The sequence below is a fragment of the Cuculus canorus genome, chromosome 1 (genome assembly GCF_017976375.1).
Source record: "Cuculus canorus isolate bCucCan1 chromosome 1, bCucCan1.pri, whole genome shotgun sequence".
Classification (NCBI taxonomy): Eukaryota; Metazoa; Chordata; class Aves; order Cuculiformes; family Cuculidae; genus Cuculus; species Cuculus canorus.
Window position 1 is genome coordinate 129,352,786 of NC_071401.1, and position 26,223 is coordinate 129,379,008.

The 26,223-nt window shown below is 39.5% G+C and overlaps 1 protein-coding gene across 3 annotated transcripts in view; it reads right to left on the reverse strand.

Moving 5' to 3' along the window:
- LOC104066628 (potassium voltage-gated channel subfamily KQT member 1) overlaps positions 1-26,223 on the reverse strand; it is a 488,485-nt gene that overhangs the window by 107,346 nt on the left and 354,916 nt on the right. The window contains exon 17 of one of the 3 annotated variants that reach the window (XM_054079196.1): positions 14,281-15,007. The exons of the other annotated variants lie outside the window; for them this stretch is intronic. Coding sequence (XP_053935171.1) covers positions 14,936-15,007 — 72 coding nt within the window. The 3' untranslated portion in view covers positions 14,281-14,935. Of the gene's footprint in view, positions 1-14,280; positions 15,008-26,223 lie in introns of those variants that run through there. 3 annotated transcript variants of the gene reach the window in all.

The following is a 26,223-nucleotide window of genomic DNA, read 5'->3' on the forward strand; positions in this document are numbered from 1 at the left end:
AGAAGTACTTGCTGGAAGTACTTGCTGTTCCCCCAAAACACAGGTAACAGTAAAAGCCATGGGTAAACCTGCACAATAAGAGAAAGTTAACATGGATAAACAGAAATGAAACTGTGATTATCTGGTCCCTGTTATTTCAAATAGAATTGGGAAAAATATATTGGGCTACAGGGTGGAGCTGTATTTTGATATGAATAAAGATCTATGCAATGCTGATAGTGACACAAACATTTCTGCGCACTGTACTATGTTGATATACTGTAATTTTCCAGAAACACATTGGAGAAGAAATTCTGACAATGATGTTGAAGAGCAGAGGTCCCTTGCAGGGGTACATGACAGATTTTTTTCACTGCTCCTCTTGTGGAACCAGCAAAAGGAGATGTTGTCTTAGGTTCGATTTTGGTGGGTATTTGAGAAGATGATAGACAAGCTGTTCAGAGATGGAACCTTGGTTTGAAAGCTCATGATTCAAGCCAACTTAAACTTAGGAGAGGAAAAATAAACTAAAGCTATAAATAATGACAGAATAAATTCAATAAACTTAGGGAAACAGTTAGTGACCCAAACTGGTCTAAGGATTTCTAGGATTTGAATGTGGAGGAAACCTAGACTATCTTTGAATTAAGGTACACAAAGTTATCTGGATCTTCTGTCAGAATGGTGTTTGGAGAAGGATTTCACAGCTAACCCTATCTCCAAACAGGACAGCAAAAATAATAACAGATCATCCTTATATGGAGAAAAGGATCTATCTTCAGAAAAGATCTGTCAAAGAAAAACTGCATCTTGCAACTGGAGAAACACTGGACTACTGTGAAAATTTCCCATTCAACTACTTCCAGGAAATTCAATTGCCTCAAAACAAATAGCAAAGGATTCCTCAGGCATATGAATACAAAGAGAAAAGGGAAAAGAAGTATAAAACTTCTGTGTTTAAAAATATGTATATGATAAGACAGAACAAAAACTTTGCCAGATTTTTCAGTAAGCACAACAGCATCAATTGCAGTGCCAAAGGCAGGGGATGAAAAGGAGCACAGATTTGGACAGCATAAAGAACATGGAAGTATTTTCTAAATTTGCATGCTGAGTTTCTACCTTTCAGTGTGGTGTAATGAGTTAAAGTCTTGTCCTGGACTGAGAGACAAGAAACCTGGAGACAGAATCACTTTGTTTTACTTGGTGTGGGAAGGACCTTCAGGACTGAATAGCACATTACCTGATGGAAAACACCTCTCTTCAGAGATGGCAGCACCTTCCATTTGACCTTAACCTTCAATAGTGTATCCCTGGAGTACAGATAAAAGGAGATATCTGAAAAGCAAGTTCCTTAAGGAGAGAGCAGGGAGGAGGAGAAGCAGAGAAGAGCTAGACAAGCACAGGTAGAGAGGCATGCACTGATGCTGACATTTGTTCTGTGGGGGTTTTCAAGGCTCATGAACTGTTGCTCTCTGATGGACAAAGACCCTGCTAATAAGCTTTCTCACCTGCAAACTCCGCATCTTTATCAGATGGATAGTAAACATACATCTATGGGAGAAATGTTACCTGGCGTAGCTGCAATATAATTCTGACTACTGATCCGTCCTGGTGGGCCTGTGTCAATTTGAGTTTCTTTCTGCTGAGGCCATACTGGGGCCATCCTGTGACAATCACAGCAGAAGTTGTCAGCCAGGCCCATAAGTACTTAAAGTTGTAGGGAATTTCAAGAGTTATGTGAGGAGATTGTGTCAGGTCTGAGAGTCAAGAGAAAGATGTGTCTTTGTCACAAATGCACAATAGGGATTACCACACTGGAGGTGAAAGCAAAAACATTCCTGTGCTCTAGTGAAAGGATTAGCTTTTGGACAGATCTCTTCAACTATTTTCATGAATGGTCTTGGCACAAAGATAGGAATGCACAGTAACGCATTCATCAAACGTTTTGATGAGAATTTGGGATATTGCCAGTGTAGTAAAGGATGAAACTGTCATACATGAAGAAATGAACTAACTATTAGAAAAAATGTAGTTGGTCACGCACTTATGAACTAACGAAAACACTTTCTGGAAAAAGCTGGGAACTCTCCAGATGGAAATAGCTCAGGAAAGCTTGAAAATGCTGGTCAATACAGCATGACTGGGAGCCACGGTGTGAGGCAGCTATGAAAATGATTGCTGTAATCCCACAAAAACTATATCCACTCAAAACAGGAAAGTGTTAGTGTTGCAGTAGAGGGCAGAGGCAACTATTTCCAGAAAATCTTTTATTGCTCTATTCACCCATGATTAAAAGAGAGGAATTCAAATTGGGACAAACATGCAGATTCATTAATGATGCTGTTTCCATGTCACGGTGAACTGAATCTCACTTGGTATCTCACCCTTTCTTGTGTTCACGCAACCATGTGGTAAACCACAAGAAAGGAAAAGAATTTTGAGGCAGAGATTGCCCTTAAAAAAATTTGGGGATGTAGTACTTGTAGAATATGTAATACTTAAAGATATGTAATTTAATTTCAAGTGTTATATATATATACATATATAATATATGTATATTATATATAATATATATAATATGGTATATGTATAATGTATATGAGATATATATGAAATACATAGAATATATAAATGGATTTTTAGGGATATTTAGCTCCCACTGTTCTAGTAAGAACTTCAGGCATTCAAAGTACTAAAAAAGTGCCCTAGCTGTCATTTTCCCAAACCTGCTCAGCAGTTAAAACACAGGCAAACTGTCAAAGAGCTGAACTTGTACCAAAGAACTGAAAACAGCTGGGTTTCCAAAAGTGCTCTGTACCTCCCTGGTTTTCTCTTCAGATGGAGATGGAACACTGGAAAGAGCTGAGTGGAGATTTATCTTTGACACTCTGGACACTTCATTCAGCTGTGCTGTGTGCCTTTATGAAAATCTGGCACTTCAGTACTACAATAACCTGCATGGGAACTCCCAGGTGATGATTTCTCACTAAAATTTGGTGCTTTACTGCTCTACTGGGTTAATATAAGCACCAGTAGACCTTAAAGGCAGCATTTACATGATAACTGTCTTCATATGGCACACAGGAATAATGTGCACAAATACATCATATGTGTCAGTGAAGCTGAATATTGTAGCACTACAGAAGAGAACAGCTCAGTAAAATCCTGTCCACAGAAGAATGGCCTGGATTTCTGCCCAGGATATTTCCACTTGCATCAAGGAAATGTGTAAAAAGGTTAATGTCCACATCCACATAGGAACTTTAGCATTAAAAGTCCTTTGATTAGCAGCATAGGTGGGAACTGGTACTTGTGCTCCATACAACATATGCAGAGCGTATCAGGTTACAGCTCAGTGTACTGATGAAGAATACCAATCCTTCTTCTCTGAGCATGGTCACTATACCTTATGCACTTCCTGCCTGAATGGAGGCCACCAGGGCCCTGGCGCTAGGATGTCATTCAAAATCGCTCCACACTGTCAAGTCACGGAAAATTCTGAAAGGATTCATATTCCACGTCTTCCTCCTCATGAAGAACACCTCAAAAACTGAGCAAGAGTCATTGCTATCCTTGCAATGGGGGTTGCAGGTTTGGGGGACTCCTTTTATAAGAGGTGATGGTGGTTGAAGAGTTGGGCAAGAATTGGCAGGTCTGTGATTGGTATCCCTTCAATCTGCTCCCTTTGAGAAGGATTGTCCATCGTCTCATGCCATACAAGAGCAAGGGGACATAAATTGAAATTAAATGAAATCATGAAATACTTGGCAGCAGGGAAAGAGCACTCCGTATGGCACACAGTTAGGCTGTGGGACTGATTGCGCAAGTCACTTATGATGCCAAAAGTCAGCAGACATTCAAAGGTGATTGGACAGATACATGGAATAGAAGTTGAGCATTTAATACAAAGTTAGCATGTCTTTCCTTCCTTGGGAAGTGCCTTGGGACAGGTTGCTGGAGGCTGGGAAAATACTGCAGTGAAAACACGTTTGCCATGCACTGATACTCTTTTCCAGGCATCTGCTTCTAGGCTCTGCTGGAGAAAGGGCACAGGATCAGTTGGACCTTTGGTATGATTCTTATGTTTCTTTAGAGCATAATTAATCTAATGTATCACAAAGAAAACAGTAAAAACTGTCTGTCTCCCCTAGCCATTCAGAGATAAACTTATTTTCCTCCCTAGAAAAAAACAGGCTGTATGGATGAATATGAACTTCAGACAACAAATAACATCAACACACTGATGGGAAACTTCTAATAACAATTCGCTTGAGTTGAACAGTCACTTACAGTCACTTCTAACTTCTTCAGAGAGAGAAACACCTGCAAACTTTAGACATATTTTTCCCCCCTAAAAGAAAGTTCCTTCAGGCAGGCTTCTAATTCCATATTCAAGCATCTGTCTTTTATTCAGACACAGCAAGAACCCAACTATTTCTATTTTCTCTGTTCCTTCTGCCCAGTAACTGGTCAGTTGCAATCTATATTTGTAAGATCTGGTCTGTATTAGTAAAGTCTGGATGATTCCTGCCCCCTTAAGGATAATCCATAGTTAAAAGAATAACTTAGGTTATTCAAAATTGGAGAATATAGAGATTTAAAAGTCTGGACAATATTTGCTAAACTGAAGATGGATAGTGAGCAAGGAGGGAAAAAAAAGATGGCTATTAGCTAGATTGCAGAAAAAAAGTTGGATGTCTTTACTCCTCAAAGCTGTTAATGACTCAGCTGTTTTCTTCTCAAGTTATGGAATAAAGCTGTTGCTTTAACACTGATTAGTTGCGTACAACTTGCTTTCTTTAGTCAGATTGCATATGTGAATGTATTCATGGAAAATAAAGCACTCCTACAAATGAAACACATGTTTATAGCTTTGATGTTATCTTATGCTTCATAAATAGCATACCATGCGAGCAAGCACTGACAAGATAAAACAAGTGTCCATAAAAATGTTTGGCCTGGGAAAATTCTGCTTCTGAATTTAAAAGCTACCTGTTTGTGTCACAGCACTGGACATAGACTTGCTGAAGCAGCACCAGCTGTACTTTCAAAACTGCCATTAAGCCCCCATGTTAATGACTCATTTTTCAAGATGGTGCAACTCTGTTGTAATCACTTGGGCAAATGCTGAGCTCTTTGCAAATGCTGACAACAGGCAGGAGATGCTAGCTGTTGGGTAACTTTTGGAGGTCTGTCTGCTGTTTAAGAGATAGATAAAGATCATAGAGAAATGAAGTCCAATTTATGGGTTTTAAACAGTTGAAATGCTATTTCTGTATATAAACATTAATATGTGAGCATTGAAAATGTCTTTCTTTTCAGAGACATTTCGTCAGTGCAATGATGGGAATAAAGAATAAAGAATTTAAAGAATAAAGAAAATCAGACTGGCTTGCTTGTAGATGTTCTGTTGGATTTTTTCCTCCCTTGTGTTTTTCCTAATTCCAGACTCTAACTTTTAAACATTAGACAGCTCTGAAATATGTATGTTGAGTCACAGTAAAGTCACCTCATGCTTGCTGACCCATGCAATTTCTCTACCTTAAATTGTTCATTGTAGCATTCGATGGAGACTTCTACACAGCAGCTGTGATCCAAGCCGGCAAAAGTTTCAGGTGTTGGACTACATTGTCATACCATAGCCTAAGTGTCCCCTGCTGATGTATCTTAAAGTAGGGTTTTCTCTAACACAGAGAGAACTTTGTCTCAGAGCCCTCTCATAGTCACTCCCATAGATATTGAGCATGGTCGTGTAAACCTACAGCATGCCTGAGACTCAGCTAGAGGACTACTGTATAAACAATAGCAACAGTAATGCTATATGTTAGATATAACACCTGGTACTGCAACACGCCTATTCCCATTTCATACATGTGGACCAAGCAGGCTGCTGTAATCTGAGAAGAAACATCTGGTTCACAAGCTTTCACTTGTTCTTTTCTAAACTGAAAAAAAACCCAGCCCTGAGCCCCGCCAAAACCCCACCCCTTCATATGGCCACGGTAATGTCCAATAATTATCTGCCTTTTCAAAATTAGCAAAGATCACTTGGTTGTGATCAAGTTCATTTTTCAAACCTGTTCCTCAGGAAATGCCACTATTAAATTCCAAGCAATTCTTAGGGTCAACCCACTTAGCATACAATAATACAAAAATACATTTGTTCCAGGTGCTTTCTTGGCCGAATCTGTCATTTGAGTCTGTTTATTCTTCCCATCATCTCCCAAACTCCGTTCAGATTTTGGTGTTTTGTAATCCTCCAGGTTGCCCTGTTTCTTTCTCATGCAAGAGATGTCAGAGAGAGAAGGAGCTTTAATGAAAGGATCATGGATCAGAGCCACAAAATGAATTCAAATACGGTCTTTGTTTTCTTATTTTGCAGCTGACCCACATGCATTATAAAACAGATTCTTCCATAACAACTACCCCATTAAAAAGATATTTAGAGCCTCAAATATTCTGCATGTTTTAAATGGAATTTATTCTTTTGTTTGCATGCTAGTTTATTAACTAACGTTGTGTAAGGTATTGTATAAAACACAAAGGAGAACATGCCATTTTCTTCAAAGGTCTTGCAGTATAAGCAGACAGGCAAAGTGCAGAAACAAATTCTGCAGCCCACAAAATGCTGGAAATTATGGCCACAGCTTCCAAAGTAGTAACTTAGACTGCTGTGTATTTGATTTTTTTTAAAAAAAGGTCTGTATTGTGCTTTATCCAGAAGCAGTTTTTATTACAAATTAGCTTCCTCTCAATCCAAAGGTCAAGGCTAAAAAAATTTACAATATTTTTGTTTCATCTTTGAGTTTGAAGAGGCCTGTGGCAATGGCCAAAGAGTCCAATAAAAAGACACTTGCTACAGAACACATGAGCATGCCAGTAGAGAGATCCAGAGAGGAGAATAATATGATCTTATCAATCATTATATTTGGATTCTATATTTGGGTAATAGTACAGATCTTAAAGACTGAGCCACTGGGCCTGACTCTCATCTGCTATATATCTTATTCTACATCTGATTTACTATTGAATCACTTAAGTGCAACCTATCTTTCTAGGTTCTGGTTGTATCAGATTATGACATCTGCTTCATATTCGTGGTAGGTTTATATTAATAGTGGACTTCCCTGAACTGTATTCAAGTCAACAAGGTAATTGTATCTGGAACGACAATACAATGTATCTTCCTTCTGGTTTTTAATTTAATTAATTTGTACTGTTGATAAAATTATCTGCAACTCCCCCCTTCCATCCATAGTTTTGTATGGTTAATGCTGGCGGAGCTTTTGCCCTACAAAAGCAGCAAAAATACATATCGCTTTTTATGCTTTCCGCTCTCAGAGCACTGTACAAACATGTCATATCTATTCCTTAACAATGGAGATGTCACTGTCCTGTCCACATGACAACTGAAAACCCACTAGACTTGTATAGAGAAGCTGCCCGGTTGTGTAGGGATGAAGTCAGGAAGGCCAAGGCGCAGCTGGAGCTAAACTTGGCAAAGGAAGTAAAGACCAACAAGAAGGGCTTTTACAGGTATAACAATCAAAGGAGGAAGATCAAAGAGAACGTACTCTCACTGATGAATGGAAATGGGGATCATGTATCAACAGATGAGGAAAAGGCTGAGGTACTTAACAATTTTTTTTTGCCTCAGTCTTCACCGATAACTGCTCTCATTGCCCCTCCTGGATGTGATCTGTCTAGACTTCTGTAAAGCCTTTGACGCAGTCCCCCAGAACATCCTTCTCTCTAAATTGGAGAGAGATGGATTTGATGGGTGGATGGTAAGTGGATAAGAAGCTGGTTGGATGGTCGCATTCAAAGAGTAGTGGTCAATGGCTCAAAGTCCAGATGGAGATCCATGACAAGTGGTGTCCCTCAGGGGTCCATACTGGGACCGGTGCTGTTCAATATCTTTATCAATGATATTGACAGCGAGATTGAGTGCACCCTCAGCAAGTTTGCGGATGACACCAAGCTGAGTGGTGTAGTTGCCACACCGGAGGTATGAGAAGTCATCCAGAGTGACCTGGACAGGCTGGAGAAGTGGGCCTCTGAGAACCCCATGAGGTTCAACAAGGCCAAGTGTAAGGTGCTGCACCAGGGTTGGGGCAACGCCCATTTTCAGTACACAATGGGGGATGATGCGCTTGAGAGCAGTCCTGCAGAGAAGGACTTGGAGGTGCTGGTCAATGAGAAGCTCGACATGAGCTGGCAATGTGCGCTCACAGCCCAGAAGGTCAACTGTATCTTAGGCTGCATCAAAAGAAGTGTGGCCAGCAGGTCGAGGGAGGGGATTCTGCCCCTCTATTCCTCTCTTGTGAGACCTCATCTGGAATACTGTGTCCAGTTCTGGAATCCTCGATGTAAGAAGGATATGGAGCTGTTGGAACGGGTCCAGAGGAGGGCTACAAAGGTGATCGAAGGGCTGGACCACCTTCCCTATGAAAACAGTTTGAGAGAGTTGGGCCTGTTCAGTCTGGAGAAGAGAAGGCTCAGAGGAGTCCTGATAGTGACCTTCCAGTACCTGAAGGGGGCCTACAGGAAAGCTGGGGAGGGACTGTTCATAAAGGCTTGTGGGGACAGGACCAGGGAGAATGGGTATAAACTGGAGAGGGGCAGATTTAGACTAGACATTAGGAAGAATTTCTTCACTATGAGGGTGGTGAGACACTGGCACAGGTTGCCCAGGGAGGCTGTGGCTGCCCCATCCCTGGAGGTGTTCAAGGCCAGGTTGGATGGGGCCTTGGGCAGTCTGCTTTATTGAGATGTCCCTGCCCACGGCAGGGGTGTTGGAACTAGATGATCTTTAAGGTCCTTTCCAACCCTAACTATTCTATGATTCTACGATTCTAAGAAATCTTTTCTGAACAAAGCGCATTTTTAACCATATTTTTTCGTTGCTTGTTTTAAAGATTTTGTAAACTCAAAAGTCAAATGGATATTTAAGGAGAGATCTATTTAGAGGAGAACTTTAAATTACCTCTTATCTATAAAAGGATTTTGCAGTGCCCATCCTGGTCTTCCAGAAGCCATGACAGGCTTCCAGAGTGAGCACATGCTGATCATGCCGATCTCTGGTATTTCTAATGTCGGAAATATAGGAAGAGTCAACACCACAAAGAAAATCAAAGCAACAAATGTTCTTACAGATACCTTTCAGACCTTCACTCTGTGCAGTACAACCTCTAGGGGAGCACACAACCGTTGAAAAAAAAAAGAGTATTTTGAAGTTGCAGCATAAACTGTTCCATACTGTGAAAGAAATCTGGGTGATCGTTATGCTTCAAAAGTGATTTGCTTCTCTGCGGAATGGTTCTCTCCCTAATCATTTACTAGGAAACATGCTTTCAAGGCTAGGACTACATAGAAATATATTGTATGCAGTAAAGGATTTTCTCTCTACAGTCAAGCCAGGTATTATTCTTCACAGCATAACAAGCACAGAATTTAAAATATGGATTCCCAAATTGGACACTCATGGTTTTCTTGTTGAAATGGATTGCTTTTCTGACAGACTGACAAGACAGCAGTTCTTATTGATCTTTTAAAAGATCAGATTTCTTTAATTTAGAAACCTTGATACCAAATTAGAAAGCTAACTTTAGATACCTGCGTTGGAAAAATGTTGGTGGCCTGTAAATATGATTACATGTCAGACAGTGCAATTAAAGTCCCAAAGAAATAATTAGTATGTTACGCATACATCTGTTTGTCTATCTTGCTATACTTACACACCCATCCATCTCTGACTAATCTCCCCAGTACATGAAATTAGCACTGGGACCATGAAATACATCTGCCTTCACTTAACTCTGGCCCATTCTTTCTGAATGAATTTAGCTACCTAAGCATACTTCTTGCCTATCTACTTGCCTCGAAATTGGAAAATAAATGATATATGACACTATTTTGCCTATCCTTAGTTATGTCACTGAGAAGCTCCCCACCCATCTTGGCGCCATCTTTTCAAGACAGGAAGCACAAAATTGTGACCACATAGGGTAAAGGTGGTGCCCCAACAAAGCCACAAGGAATCTAAATTTAAGCCTACCATAAAAGCTTTGAAAATGATGACACATAGAGAAGGAGAAACTACGGGGAATGAAATACCTTAATTTTGAAAAACCACCATGATCCACCCAGTACTTTTAGGGCTTTGAGCTCTGAGGCATGAATTAACCACAGACTGAGTTTTTAACCTACCAAACACAGTCACTCAGTTTTCGTAATTTTGCAGCTGCTTAAAATGGGATGGATGTGTCTTATGAACATAAAGTGGGCTCTCAACATGTCTATGACTGTTTTTAAAAAACACCCAAACCCACTAACAAGTCAGTAAGCTGGGCAGCTGCTTCAAAATACGCCAGGGATTCTCAAAAGTGAACCAGTGACCCTTCATTCTGGAATGCAAAATTCAGGATACCATACTGGTATGTGACTGCAAGAGCCCAGAGCACCATTGGTATGAAAAAAAAGTGTTCTATGCTACTTCATCTTGAGCTTGACTCCCCACTCCTTCAAAAAAAAAAAAAAAAAGGCATCTAAAACAAGCAGTGTGAAAATCTTGGCCTGGAGTTTCTGATTTCAAAACTCTTGTGAGTTGTCATGTTTTACAGAAAGGTGCTCACATTATATTTAACTTTTACTGTAATTAAATACATTTATTGCATTGTTCATTATTTATTTGTATTCATTAGTCAATTATTGTTATTAAGTGTTATTTGGACTTAACCTTTCATTTGAATAACACTCGTTAAAGGACAAGCAAATGGTATGAGGTGCCTTCTCAAACACAATGCTATGCAGAACCAGCACTGAGTGGAAAACTGTTATGTACAATTAGCTAATCTCTTCCCTGAATTAGGGAAATGATGACTAGCGGTTCCTCTGAAGGTATGTTTTTAAGGAAACCTTGTGTGCTGGTGGATGTGAATATCAAATTAAATTGAAAATAAAATTCTGCTTTCTGGAATCTAATTCCCCTTAAATCAGTCACAGCCTACACTGCTTTCCTTGGAGCAACACAGAGTTCTCATTTTGGGCTTATTTTCTATTGTTGTTGGGTTTTGGGGTTTTTTTTTTGAGTACACTCGAAAGAGAGGGAGAAATTATATGAATACTGGAACAGAGGAAATTCGAGTGGAAATAAAAGATGTGGCATGGCCAAGACACAGTTTATAGTCATCTGCAGGTTACTGCACTTGCTCTGACATCCAGGATTTGTCAGGGAGCTTGAGGCATGTTTTGGCTGACAATGAGTCCATTGCCTGGAGCCATTCGAAGTATTTAGAAGTCCCAGCTAGAAAACAAATTCCAAAATTTGTTACAAGTATCAGCTCTGTGTCCCTGGCAACTCTGAATACCAAATTTGAGGTGATTTCAGTAGCATCTGAAAAAAGCAGCTTTAGGCTAGGACCCAAAGATACCCTGAACCTCTATGGTGGGGTGCAGACTTCCCCAGGGATGTGCATTGCATTGTAACTGGGAGCTACAGAGCTCCCAGTTGTCTTGTCTTCCCACCCTCTCCCACTGGCACACTTAACCTCCTGTTCAATATAGCTCAGTTGAGATGAGAAAGCTTTTCTTTCCTGGTCCTTGGGCAGGCCCCAGCAAGTTTCCAGGTCCCTGAAAGATCCCCAACCCAACACGTGAGTGAGGCACTTCTGGGTGAGTCAGATGTTGAGGATGACTCTAGAACTGAGTGTGCCTGGGGATGACAGCATCCACCAACAAGGTAGGCAAAGCTGTCCAGCAAAGCAAAGTGGCTATATCCACTGCACCAGGCCAGGGAGAATGGAAGGCCTTGTGGTGCAAGTGCAAACCATGGGTTTGTGCACCAAAGTGTGTGAAGGCATATGAAAACAGTCTGACTTGCTGTTGAACTTGACTGACTAGGCAGGAGAGAAACTCCTCTACATACTGAAAAGCACCTTAAAACTAGATTCTAATATTTTTAAAGGGATTTTCCTGTTCATTGGAAGCAGCCAGTTTAATCCCTCCTGACAAAACCAACTTTCTTTGTAGCAGTATATACTTTACAAGACATTGGATCTACAACAGACTGAGAAATTTTATGGAAGAAAATTCATCATCACAGAAAAAAGTTTGAGGATTTCATTCCAGCTCTCTCCATCTGCTCAAAACTTTTCCCTCAACAACTGTCACCTTTTTACTGAACTAAATAGGGGAAGATCTAATCCAAAAGTTTTAAAGAGATTTTTCTGTGTGTACTTGCATGCATGCATCTGCAAACAAAAGTTTTAAAGAAAATAACATCCAGAAACTACAGTCATTATTGGCATGTGCTGTTACTCCATCTGTCACTCTGACGACAGAAGCAGGAACTCTAACCTATTACAATCACAAGACATCACCAACTTACTCAATTACTTTAAAATGCACAGTAAAGTAATGTTTTTCGTAGTAATGAAATGTGGGTAATATTATTCAGTAGTCAAGAAGGTTGAAGAAGGCTTGTGGTTGCAATCAGCCCAATACATTTATGGGATCTGTCAAACTGTAGAGGAGAAATTGAGAACAACTCTTCTGGAGCCAGAGACACACTTTTGAAAAGATGGACAGGAGTATGGATAGGGGTCCAATTACAGAGATCTTATTGCTTGAGATAATAAAGGAGAAGACGGTAAGTTATTTTGTGTACATTCATATTAGGGATTCTGTTGCTTCTTTAAGGCATGTCAGTTCCCAAGGAGAGGCGTGTGACAGGAGCAGGTTTGTGCTCTGCAGGGGATGGCCTGGAGAGGCAACCTACCAGAAGCCTTCCAAGGGAGTATAGTTGATTGGCACTCAAAAGCCTGACTTTTCTGGTTGCTAAATGAAAGGGAATACACAAACAGGCAGGAACTCTTACACAGGTGTTCTTAAGGCAACTTATACAGAATCCCTCTTCTTTCTTCTAACAACACATTTCCATTCTTGCCCTTTCAATAACGGAGAAGTTCTCATTTCTGTGACCTCAGTAAAGAACAATATTCTCAGACCAAAATGCTGAATCCCCTCTCATAAGGGGGGGTAGCTGAATCTTATGTATCATCCCGGAGATAGACTGGTTTTCCTCTGTGCATTTTCTAAAGGCACGGTACACTATTAAGAGGCTTGTCTGCAGACATAAGGGCAATAATCTGAGTGGAGCCAGTCGGTTCATGACCTTAAGTGCACCATTTACAAACCACACCTCAAGTCTTGCCCTCACTCTTACTCCACCCTCTGCAGAACAAATCACAGCACTTCAGTTTCATAACTGTGGGAGGCTATTTACCCACTCAGGCTATGGTGCCGTCAGCAGCTTTAGGGAGAACTGTTAGACATTGTGGGATAGCTCAAAGACAAAAATGTTTCCTCTGACTTTCTTTTAGTATTACCTTGAGTGCCTCTCTTTACTCTTCACATTTCTCTTTCCTAGCTTGACAGCATGTCTGAATGAGTTTGCATGGAGTTCATCAAGAACAGCATTATGACTAACATATTTCCATGGGTCATAGAACAACTTATATCAATCTAGCTAATTACCTCTTTTCTGTGGTCCTTCTTTTTACATGAAATACTTATTCTCTTTTCTTATCTACTGGAATTTGTGATGTGCAGACAAAGACATACCACAAAGCGATGCATTATGAAAACCACAAGCCACTGATCTTTATTTGTTCACAAAAACATTCAAACTTTATTTCTCCTAAAGGATAAAAAAGGCAGAGAGAGAAAACTGAAAGAAGATGAAGATAAGGCAGACTGAAAGAGAGAGAGCAAAGCTTTGCCCAGCATCTGGATCTTGCACCTCAGCCTACAGTCATCTGAATTCTACTTTCTACCTCTGTGATGCATTACTGGCATTTTAGGCTGACTCCCATCCATTTTTTTGGCAGCTCCAAGAAGCCACAACCTGCCTGACAACACATGTTCTCCTATCAAGTAAATCTCTATCAGCCCTTGTAGGGCTAGACAAGTGCTGGAGGGGGGCTGTGCCCTGTAACAGCTCCTCCAGGCTGATGGCAGAGCACTGTGAATCACAGAGCATAGGACCAAGGAGCTGGAAGGTCACTCGGATTATTCTTTGCCTCTAGCAGGTTGACTGCACCTCTTTTCTTCCTGGTGTGTGTTTATCAACTGAATTCTTAAAGATCTCTACAACTGTTGGGGTAACCAAGTCCAGATCTTTCCTTTGTCTCTCATCAGAAACTGAAGAGTAGTGTAACTGCATATTACTTGCTACGGTTTATCCTACATAGCACTCAAATGGAGGATGGAGAACCCTTTTCCTCCTTTTAGCTGTCTTCTATGTACTTATGTTATCATATTCCTCCTTCAGTCTGCAGTTTTTCAGACTATATTATCAGAGAGGAGTCATGTGTTTGTAGGTAATTTCTCTAAAATTGTTGATCATATACCCTCTGCCCTCCTCTTCTTTCTCCAATACCCTAAACTACAGTACCCAGGACAACACTCCAACCCTGATCTAAAGATTTATGAGTGCTAGAAGAAAGAGAGGGGAATAATTATTTCACATATCTGTCCATCTCTACTCCTGGTTATGCACCCCAGGCTGGCATTTGCCTGTGTTGAAAACCATGATATTGCTGGCATTGTGTTAAGAATGGATCCAGTATACCACTTGTAACTTTTTCTCAGCAAAATTGCTGTCTTGCTAATTCATTCCCACTCCTTATGTCTGCAGCAGATTACCACTAAGTATAGTCTCTGGCACTTGTTATTGTTGAAATGCATCCTATATTTCAGCTTATTTCTATATGATCAATTTAAATTCTAATCCTGTCCTCCAGTACACTTGCAGTCCCTCCCAAATTTTCATCTGCAAACTTGAGAAATGTGTTTTCCTCCTTCATCACCAAGATCTTTAATGTAAACATTGCACAGTACAAGATCTCTTTGGAATTCCCCAAATAATTTTCCACTGAATACAGATTTTCACCTAGATTTCCAGCAACTCCGCTTTGTAGACATCTCCAGGACACATTTCCTTTGCTGTGTTGATGAAAACAGTCTGTGGGACAGAGCGAAAAGAACTGCTTATTGTCTCCGTGTCCTCTGGGCATACAGTATGGCAGCTAGCATCAGGCCGCACCAGTTAACACACAGGACTGTGCTAAAGTGACTGCTGCTGATGTCTCTACCTTTGGATGCTTTCCTTTAAGCAGCTCAGCCACATCTGAAAAGAGCCTTTGTGTTTCAGGATACTGCAAAACAAATCTCAGAAGGTACATATGAAAATGAAGCAGTTTCTACCTTTGTGTTCATTTTGGTGGTGTGCATTTCCTGCTGTCATTGGTGGGGGGAAGCATGCAAGTATTTCAAGGCTTAATTTGGAAGTGTTGCTTATGCATGTGCTTTCTTTCTCTTATCTCTACAACACAGAGAACTAGATATGATCCTGAAAAACTCATTATCCAACACACAGGGCAACTAAGCTGCAATTGTTGTGGAACAAAGATATTTCTTCTGTTTGGCTTACATGTTTCTTCACCTATCGAACTTTTGATTTGAAGTTTTGTTGCCAAAATTAAAAAAAAAAAAACCTATTCTAAATGAAATGTCTGCATTTTAAATACTATAAATGTTTTACTAGTCTCAGATTTTCATCAAAATATTTTTTTGCCTTTCACTGCAGACAAAGATTTTCTGAGAAGGACTGATGTTGTATCCAGATCTTGCAAATAAGACTTTATTATTTTGTTCTGCTCCTGGCTTGCCATTTATCTCAGTGGAATTCCCACCTGCTTCTTCCAGGTGCTGCCAACACAGATTCATAGGAACTCTATTAACTTCTAAAGTGCCAGTTAATGTAATTCTAAAAAGCCGTTTGTTTTCATCTTACTGCCATCAGTTGAAAAAAAGCAGCAGTCCTCTTTTCAGCAGCTCATTAAATCTTATTAAAATACATGCCTGCAAAATTAACTCCACAAATCCGCTGTGACAGTGTCCAGCCTGCCAGCTATTCTTTTTTCTTTGTTTTAATGGCTTTTTTAAATTCTTTTCTTTCTTTTATTTTCTTTTCTTTTAGTAGCGAGCTACCAGACTAGTAAGAATAGATACATAAGTGCCTCTCTCTCTCTCTCTCTCTCTCTTTCCCTCCAGCTTCATTTAACTTAACTAATTCATGCAAAAAAGATTTGGTTCTTCACTCTCTACATCAGGGTGACTTCACTGATATTTTCCTTTACAACAGCTCTAACAGAGAAAAATAAGGGCTCCAGACAGTCTATCTTTAGGCAAAGTATTTAAGCTAAACCTATCTAATCTATGCTAAATGATTTACATAATTTCATTTTCTTTCACTTTCTTACATATAGATAGGTATTACATGTCAGCCAGCAGAATATTCACAAAAGAGCAGCTTGTGCGTCTCTAGTGTGCAAACAAATAAGGGCTACTGATTTCCAAAGCAGCAGTTCTGATAAGAGCAGCTGATTAAGTGTAATACAGATGGAATAAAAACCTGCCATCTGCCTTCCTGTTTTAATTTTTGTGGTAAATTCTGAGAGCCTGTATCTCTCATTTATGCATATACACACATATGAATCATAGCTGCAGGGCAAATAGGGAGTACGTGAGCAGTATTAATTTGATAAAACAAAACAAAACATGAAAAGAAAAATAATTCCTTGTGTTATTTTTAAAGGGACCTTTGTCTTTCTTTTGAACTTCAAACAGAGCTAATGCCAAGTAACCCAATCTTAATTTACCATGAACAGAAAAGATCCACAATCAGCATTCCCTGCAGGATCTTCACAACAATCAGTTGAGATGTTTTGTTGTTCTTTCCTACTTGTGAATACGCTTTACAATTAGTTATTCATTCTATGTCCTCCACCTCCACCACCTTTCATCATTATCTCTGAAGGGGGGGTAATCAAGATGAGAAACACAATTGCCGCAAATGTTCTCTTCTGTGACTCCTCGAAGCAAAAGAGCATTTCACTCATCATGGGATTGCTCAGACCATTTGTAACTTCTGGAATATTACTACTAGCTAGCACTTGCTCACTTAAAGTTCAAGCTTATTAGGAGATGAAAGAAAATATGGTGGGGGGGGGGAGAAGTGGGGAGGGGAGCACGTGCATTTATCACGAGCAGGATCACTGTTGTGCTTGCGAAAAAGCTCCAAAATCTTGAGTCTTGGTTATACTGTTGTCATACAGCATCTCATACCAGCACCGTATCTACCTCCTCCACTATCTTTGGTCTAGACTAGGGATCTCCCTCTGGGAACAGCTGTGATTTAGGGGAGCAGGGAATCTGCTTTCCACCATGTAGAAGCTGCTATCTATAACTGAATCATCACAGGTCTGCTTGTTCTATCCTATCACTGCCTATGCTTCGATTTGCATAACTGCATAGTTACCTGCTAGCTATAAACAAGAAGAAACTTTGTTGTGAAACTTATTGTTTACATGTGAAGAAACACAGTGGTATGGAAAGGAATATTATGTAGAATATCCTCCATAATATTTCACAATTTAGGACACTGAGATATTTTGGCCAGAACCTAACATTCAGATTGAATTTTATTAAAACACATAAATAAAAATATATTTCTGTAATTTTAAATCTATCAATTTGATACTACAGAATCTTTGTCAGTTACACCAATTCCCAAACTAAAAGGAGAAAGACCACATCTGAAGACAACCTTTTTCAAGGTCCTAACGAAATGGTATGCAGCAAAGTTGTAACTGAAGATGAGTAAGAAATCTAGAGCTGGGTGAAATACTGAGTACCTCATGGATAATGCCTGAGCTCAGTTGAAGGGAACCAATATCTCTCCCACTACAAGAGCACAACAATCCACTATTGCTTTTCATGTTTAACTCCCTAATGTAATTAAGATTATAGACCAAACTGCACAATCTTTCCTTAGATGGAAAACTAGGTGGCTCGTGTTTCAAGTTATTCTCTCTGCTGTGTCCAGTGCACAAAGGTCTTTCCTGGTAGCTGTGGTGAGTGGGTTTAACCTAGTAAGCAAGATGAGAAAAAGAGGCTCAGGCTTGCCATGCTGTTTAAACTCCAAGTTTAATTGTATCTGGTTGCTGAGATGCACGTTGCTTTTTAAATTGTAAATAGAGACTGGCTGCTCAAACAGTAGCTGCAGAAGCCTGCTGACAGTTTCATCTAGTGACAGAAGCTAGTTTCAAAGAAGATTAGACACTGCTATTGAGAATATTCATTGAGAACTCTCTCTTTCCGCCTGCAGATTACAAAGGTTTACCAGCAGTCCTGCTAACCTAAACAGATTGAGATTGTTTTAATCACTCACTTTCAGTAGTTTCCTAATGTCTTCTGGGCCCAATGTACTACCAGCTTGCTTTAGCTGCAACAAGTTGCAGAAAGGAATATGACTCTTTTAAGACTGATTCTAGCCCAGAAAACTAGGCTAAGGAGGAGCTACATCGTATGTTAAACTGGGATTTCCATTCAGTTCTAAATAGGCTGAATAAAAATGCCTCCGAACATACCTAACTCGTATGCAGTGGCATAATGTTCAAGGCTTAAAATTTTAGTTTATGAGTTTGGGTGGTTGCCTGATACTTCCAAAGTTTAATGAATCTGTCCTCACTTGGCAATTTGCCATTGGTGATCATAAAGTTTGTGCATGCCCCTAGGTATTTATATCTGTAAAATTGATAGTGTGTGAAATGTCTTATATTTGACAAAACATGGCTGGTTTATTTTCTCCTGAAATGACATAATTACTCCTGCAGGATATGTGGTCAGTTGAAGATTTGAAATTTTTCCTATTAAAGAGCCCTATTTATTATTTCTGACAGCCAATGTTTTGTTTTTGTGAAAGATTCAGAGTCTGTTTAGTTAGTGGCTGTGTTTTGTTTAAGTCTCACACTGGAAGCTCCTTGGGACAGGGGCTATCTTTGTGTTGTAACACAATTGAAACAATAACTTTAAAAAAATCTACAAAAATGGAATTTTCCATTAATGGTACAGATGGTGGTTTGGTAAAAATACACAAAGAAATTAAAGCAAAGTGACACAAATGCTAGTAACAGTAAACAACAAAAATCTCTTAGTCTAAGTCAAAAAAGAAAGGAACAAGAGACAGCAAAAAGCTCATGGACTTTAATACAAAAAAGGAAAATTCTTTTGTTATTCAAGCAGATCTTTTAAAATATCTTTATTTTTTCCTTTCAAATACTATCACTGACATACTTAAGTAGAATTTCCACTCCTTTGCCAAAAACTACTTAAAAACTACAGTGCTAAGAACAGGGCAGGAGAACAAAATCAGGAAGGCATGCATCTGTGAAAATAAAACCCATCTAAAGCCCTCTGAATACAGCCTGAAAGCCCAATACTGGTACAACAATAAGCCTTTCGAAGATCTCCCAATTCAGCTACAGCTAAGAAAAAAAGATGGTGTTGTCAACTCGTCTGGCTTTTGTTAGATGTGCCAACACAAAAATTCATAGCACCTACACTTTCAGTGTCTGCCCAGGTTCATCCAGCTTTAAAAGTAAACTTGCTTGAATCCCTTCTAACATGGTTGCACTGACAAATCTAGCAAGTCCAAGAGTTATTGTCTGTGCACTAAGCAGTCTCCCTCATACACTGTAAGAAAACAATAATCATTTAAAGAAGACACCTTTTAGAAATGGCATCTATCAGGCTATTTTTTTTCATGATAGTTGCTAACCCTTATAAAGGACTACTCTGGGCTCGTCCATGAATAATTAGCAGGTAAAAGGGCTAGTTGTTTCAATTCTCATATACCACAACAGCCAGTTACATTACAGCAAATAGCAGTTCTAAGTGTCCACAGTGCCTGTCATTTTCACTAAGTGTAGCAAAAGTGTTGCTCCTGTGTAAGAACAAGGGAGAAAATAGTAGGTAGTGTCTTTCACTTGTTGTCTTCTTTAGAGTGTCAGGAAAGGTCTTATACATCAAAGGTTTAGAGCTGCTTTTTGATACAACACTGTTTGCCTTCCTCTCCAATGCACTGCTTCCTGAGAGTGGTAGAGCCCTGGATATTTTTAACAACTTATTTCTCCCAAATCTTCCTTTTTCTCCATACATCCCATTCTCCAGGGATCCTCCATCCTTCTAGCTGAAAGATGCGTGAATTTGCTCAGAGTCTAGCAGTTCTTTTTTTTAGAGGTCAATTGGAGGGAGCACTGCTGCCTGATATGAAGCTGCAGCTGTGTGGGCTCAGCAAACTAAGTTCACTGGCCTCACATGTGCAGGCATCATAATTTCTCTGAAGAAACCAGGCAACATTTGTAAGTCTAGACCAATGCTGATAACACTTTTTCCTATGGAGTATGTTTCTTATGGAAGAAGTTTGCTTTGTTAAGATAGAGACCGCTTGTGGGGGTACAGTATCTCCAGATAAACCAGTGAAAAACCCAGGCAGGCTTTTTGATGAACTTGTTTAATCTTTGTCTTGACACCCTGTGAAAGGGGCCTGCCTACTATTGTTCTTTTCCTTGCCAAATTTGTTGCATCATTTGCTATGTCTCCTCTTGGAGGCTGTTCTTAAATTTCTATTCAAGAATAGTTAGCATTTTTTACTTTTTATAGTGACTTGCAGCAATTTTTCCTCTCAAAAAAAAGAGATTTTCTTTTCCCTGATGTGAACCTGTCTGCATCACTCTACAATTTACTTTGTTTGAAAGTTTCTTTGCATCAGCCTTAATGTGCTTGTCCTCCAACACCACAGTTTATACTTGGAGCTTTCCAGCTTCAATTTTTAGTTCAAAGTTCTCTGTCCCCAGAATACCTCATATTTCACATACTTTCAGTATTTAGCAAAGCTGTAGATTCTTCCTGAACCTTCAGGATTCAGATTAACTGAAATTAAGATTGTGAATTTAACAACACTAATAATTTCTGTTCACTGAAGTCAATATTCTGAATTAATTTGGCCTTTTTATCTATGAAAGCTTTCTTTTTACTGGGGTTCAGTTGTTGGAGTTAGGGTTTCACTTAGGCCAACACAAAGGGGATGGGGATTATCTGCCTCCAACAGCTAAAAGTTATTTATTTGGCCCATTGTGTCAGCTTGGTTACCTTGACAGAACAGCAACCCATTTTGGAACTGCAAATGGGCTATAGAGGTTGTATAACAATTTCATCCCCTGAGCAGAGCTCAGAAATATGGAAAACACACAGAGTAGAGGAAAATTACTGGTGTTTCTAAGCTGTTTCTGTTAACATACTCAATAAATGATTTAAAACTTTAAGGCTTTTTGTCAGATCAAAATTTCACCTGAGATAAATAATTACATGCAAGAGGAATATAAGAGAAAGCTTAGCATCAAAGCTTGAAAGAATCCTTCCGTCTGTTCACAAAAGCACATGCAGACAAAAAAACATGTGCACATGCAGACATATGTGCCTATGTATGCACACACTTCTTCAGGATCCAACTGTTATGCATATTTCTTTGAGGTTTTACTGGTCTCAGAAAATGCTACAGAAATTAAATGAGAATACAGTGAAGAGATACACATTTTTCAGTTATTATTTTCATAAAGTGACATATTCCCTTTCTGAATCAACATGCTTTTCAGCTGAAGGGCCTATTATGAGGCAGAGAGGGGAGGGAAAATGAATGTAGAGAAAAGGCGGTGAAGACTCCGGTACTACTAACTCAATTTGAAACTGAGTGATACTCAAATTGTGATGTTCATACATGCTCTGTGCACATTACGCCAAAAAAAAGAAACAGTAAATGCACTGGAATAAGGATTATGTGTTAAATTGTACTTTAAAGAGTGGCTGCACGTTTGTGTCTCTCATAAACCATTCTGACATAAAATAACTAGTGTTCCTCGAATATTTCAGCTTAGTAAAGAAGTTTCACTGCTGAGCACAGATATTTTTTTTTCTTCATTTTATTCCCTTCCCCCTCTTTCTTTCTGAGTTTGACGATAGGATAAAACTTCAGTGATTAGCTTCGTTGCCGGCAACAAGCCTGATTCTTTAATGTAGCTGCTCTGCTCCTTAGCTTTGTTTTCATTATTATTTGCATTGTGCCACAGATGACTAAGAGATAGTCAAAAGATCAAAGGTTTCCTTTGATGGTTTATATCATGGATCCCCGCTGTATTAAAAAGGATCTCAGGTCAGGACATTCTTGTTCACACGCAGATCTGAACAAGGGGCTGCACAGGGTGATCAAACTGGATGAAGGCTGAACACATCCATCAAAGGGCTGACCACATTGGCCCAAACAGAAGAGGAGGGTCTACCTCCATAACTATGACATTAACTAGTGACAGATGTCTCCCCGTGGCTGCTGCTTTGATGTGTCAGGACTAAGGAGAACCAGAGAACACAGAGAGGTTACACTTTCCACATTACTCTAGAACTCTTTCATTTAAAAAAAATAAATCATAATTCATAACAAGTAATTTCTAATATCAAAGGTTTTTTTCTTTACACAAGAACACAGACAGGCCCATCTTGCATAACTGAGCCACATGTGTGTCAGGTCAAAATACTTCTCTCTTACACGGTGCATTTAATCATGCAGACATTTAGTAAACAATAATAAACTAGTCATTTCAGCACCTCTGTAAAGTAAAGCACTACCATGCACAGAAGGGAGATGGAGATATGGAGACCAAAAGGAAGGCCTAGACTACAGAAAGTAGGCTGGTGCAGCTTGCCCATTTCCATATTTAAAACTTCTGGCTGTAGGCTAAGAAGATTTGTGTGTTCCTTTGTGTTTGTGAGAGAGGGTGGTGATGCTTTTATACCATTTAGGATCTATCAGGAGAAGATTGCTTCTGCAGCAGGCCTGTCAAAACCCTTGTGTTAAGCATGACACTTGTTTATGAGCGTCAGCACTCCTCTTTTGCTAGGTGTCTCGCCGGTGTGCGGAACAGAGTGACCGTCTCTCTCCTCCGTGACTCATACGCCAGATATAGCAGCCCGTCCTTATTTAGAAACCACTGCCCAGATACATCTTTGTTGCAATTTCATAGACCAGGCAAGAGACTGCAGTCTCAACTGTGTCAAGAGGGTATGAGGCCAAGAAAATCCTGTGCAAAAGAGAGCCTATGCCAGTGCCAGGTATGGTCATTTCCCTAACCTGCTGTCCACAGCAACATTTTCTCTAGCACGGCTTGACCACTGCTGGGTTTCCCATCACATCAATAAAGGTGCCACTTCTCCTGCACTGAAGAGTCACTTATTTGGATGGGGTGCCCAAACAATCAATACCCATTTCTCGAGTAAAACAGAAGAAAATAACAACAAACCCACCTTTTTTTTAAGGCTTATGTTCTTAAAAATGTGAAAAAGCAACCTTCTCCATCTATCATCAGAACCAGCTTCTCCTACTACCCAACAGGGAATACCAAGAGGCAAAAGACCTCATGGTCTGAATGTGCTTATGAGTAATGGAAAAATGCAACTCTTAATTCATAGAATGCTTAAGGGAGCCTTTGCACTAATGTCAATATTAGATGGATTAGACACATAGTTAACTTGACTTAAATTCCAAAAGCTTGACAGGCTTAGCTCAGATTTTAGCTGTCGTCCTCCTCTTTACTGAGAAATTACCTGACATCATAATACATTTTTTCTTTCTTCTCAGGATATCAGACATCCAGTTCCAGTAACAGTTATTCCTCTGTCATTTTCAGTCTTTGGCTGGTGGAAAAGGAGAGGAGATTCTGCTTTTGTGACCAGTGGACTTTTGCACACAGTGCATTGCTTTCCAAAATGATCACTTTTTTAAAACCAGTTATGAATCATGTTTAGAAACACTTATTCACAACAGTGAATGTTTATGTAATAGTTTAGAGTTGGTAGTGTGCATACTTGTAAAGTAGGAAAAAAAGTCACAACTTAGTCTTGAAGAGCTGTTGTTTTTAAAGGACTGTTTGCTGTAGGTCTCCTATTCAATTTCTCATCTGAAATGGAAGCACATGCTTGATGGCTGAATCTATCAGAAATTTTATATTCATATTCTCTGTTTGCTGATGATGTATTATGAAAAGTGAAGCTTGTAAGCAGCATTGCAGTACGTAGTATTCTCATGAGCTGCTTTTTTTTTGAATGTAGATGCCAGAGTTACATTACTGCTTGCAGAGGGAATGCCTGGCAAAAACATGAGGGCAAAAGCACATTTGTGTATGCACAGGCTATATCCCAGCCTGTCAACAACTTGAAATAACATGCAAATAGGTGCCAGTACATCTATCATTCTGTTTATTGTCCTTACTCACTTTCAGTTTGACTTCTCATGCAATTCTGGCTCTAAGCAGTTGATAAACACCCTTGGACTACTGGATTTTGTTTCCCACCAACATCACATCTTTATCTTTTGGAAAGGTTGATGAAATACAAACAGTACCAGAAAAACTTTACTGGCAAGGGCCTCTGTGTCTTGCTACTCCAGAGCAATGTACTATGGTTGCTTTGTATCTGTTGCATAAAGTTCGTCTGAGTGACAGTCTGACAAATGGTCTTTTTAGCACTGAAACTTAAACAAGGATTGGGTTGAATAAATCACAACCTGGACAGACTCAAAACGACATATCAGGACCATTTTTCAGTGGTCAGTTTCCTGAATTAACCGCAGTTTTATCTTGCTCTGTATTAGCTGTTTTACCTCACTTTCACCAAATTGCTTTCTTATCATCATAAGTACTACTGAATTACTGTAAACTGCCAGAGTGGGAGAACTCTGCTACCCAGCCCATGGGCGTGAAGAGGATTTTCCTCTCACAGCTGTCCATTGTATTTGAACCCATATCAAGAGAAACAAGCCAACAAAACCACGTTTTATCTTGAATTGCACAGACTGTTAGGTATAGTAACAACTATTTTTATATGCCCAGTTATGAATTTGATGTACAAATATATGCCAGAAAAATACTTGAAAGAAAAATAGCTTTGCTCGATCTTCTGGTAGGTTTAGGTGGGCTGTAAAAACAAACACATTTCCGTGGTAGCCTCTTCATTCGTTTCTTGTAGTTGCCAAGATAAGATCCAGAGAGAAGACTGATGGAAAGACTGATATATTGACATGGATGGGCTGGAGGGCCTTGTAATTTCTCTTTTCTGAGGGTAAGAAGTCTCATTGATGAGAGGTGTGAGAGGTTATGATACGAAATTCTGCAAGTTAGCAATAAATTGCATGTCTTAATAATTTCCGATATCAAAGGAAGTACAAGGCACCTAGTCAAGATCCACCAAATCCTTTCACGGGTCAGTAATATGTGAGGGCAAAAAAACCCTAAAGAACAGAATGAGGAGTCCAAAGTAAACCCCACAGCTTCTAAGACTTACAACAATACCTCTGATTTCTGAAAGGCTGAAATTGTTAGCCTTTCCTTCTTAACTTCTTTGCAGAAGAAAGCAGTGTCCTCTTACTCAGAAGATGGAAAAACATTGCCTAAAATTTATCTTGCCTTTTCAGTAACTAAGAGTCACCATTGCACTAACTTTGTGACCAGTACACATGCATTGGTTATCTGATAATCACAGACCTACAACAACTGAATCTACTTGCCACTGCTGTTACTGGAACACAGAGAAACAGAGACATGAGTCGAGACAGTCTGAAAAGTATGCCATGATCCGATTCCACTACATGGTCCTGAACCCACTAAAACCCTTCTCCTGAGAAACTCCAGATTTTCCTCAATTGTCCCTTTCAAAGGCAAAACAAGAACCATTGAAATTTACCTGATTTTAGAAAATAGCAGTTTGTGTCTCCAGCATCAACTCATTTCACTTGGCTTTGGCTGGAACACTGCTTTTGCCTCTTCTGCTTTGTTGCAGAAGGTCACAGCTAAGAGAAAACTGTGTTTCCACAGGAAAAGATTAATTTTGCTTCATTAACTGAGGTATTAGGATGTGACAGGAATAACTAAGCAGGTTTGTGTGGATATGATTCATAAGCAGCTTACAAGAAGCTATTATTAAATATGTAAATAATAGCACAATGCTGGCAAAATAAGACAACCAGAACAGGCAAGGATACAAGATTTATAGACTAGTGCTTTATGTAAAGTCCTTGAACTATGCTTTCTAGGTTGGCTCTCCAATAATCTCATGTTTGTACTGGCAGTTCTGTCATATGATGTCCACATTTTCCTGGGATCTGAAAATACAAAGTCACCATAAAAGCTCCAGAAATGAATGGGACAGGATGTTCTTCACTCACCATTTGATATTTATCAGTGATCACTGGGATCAGAGAGGAAGTGGTATTGAGAATTAGGGCTACCTAGG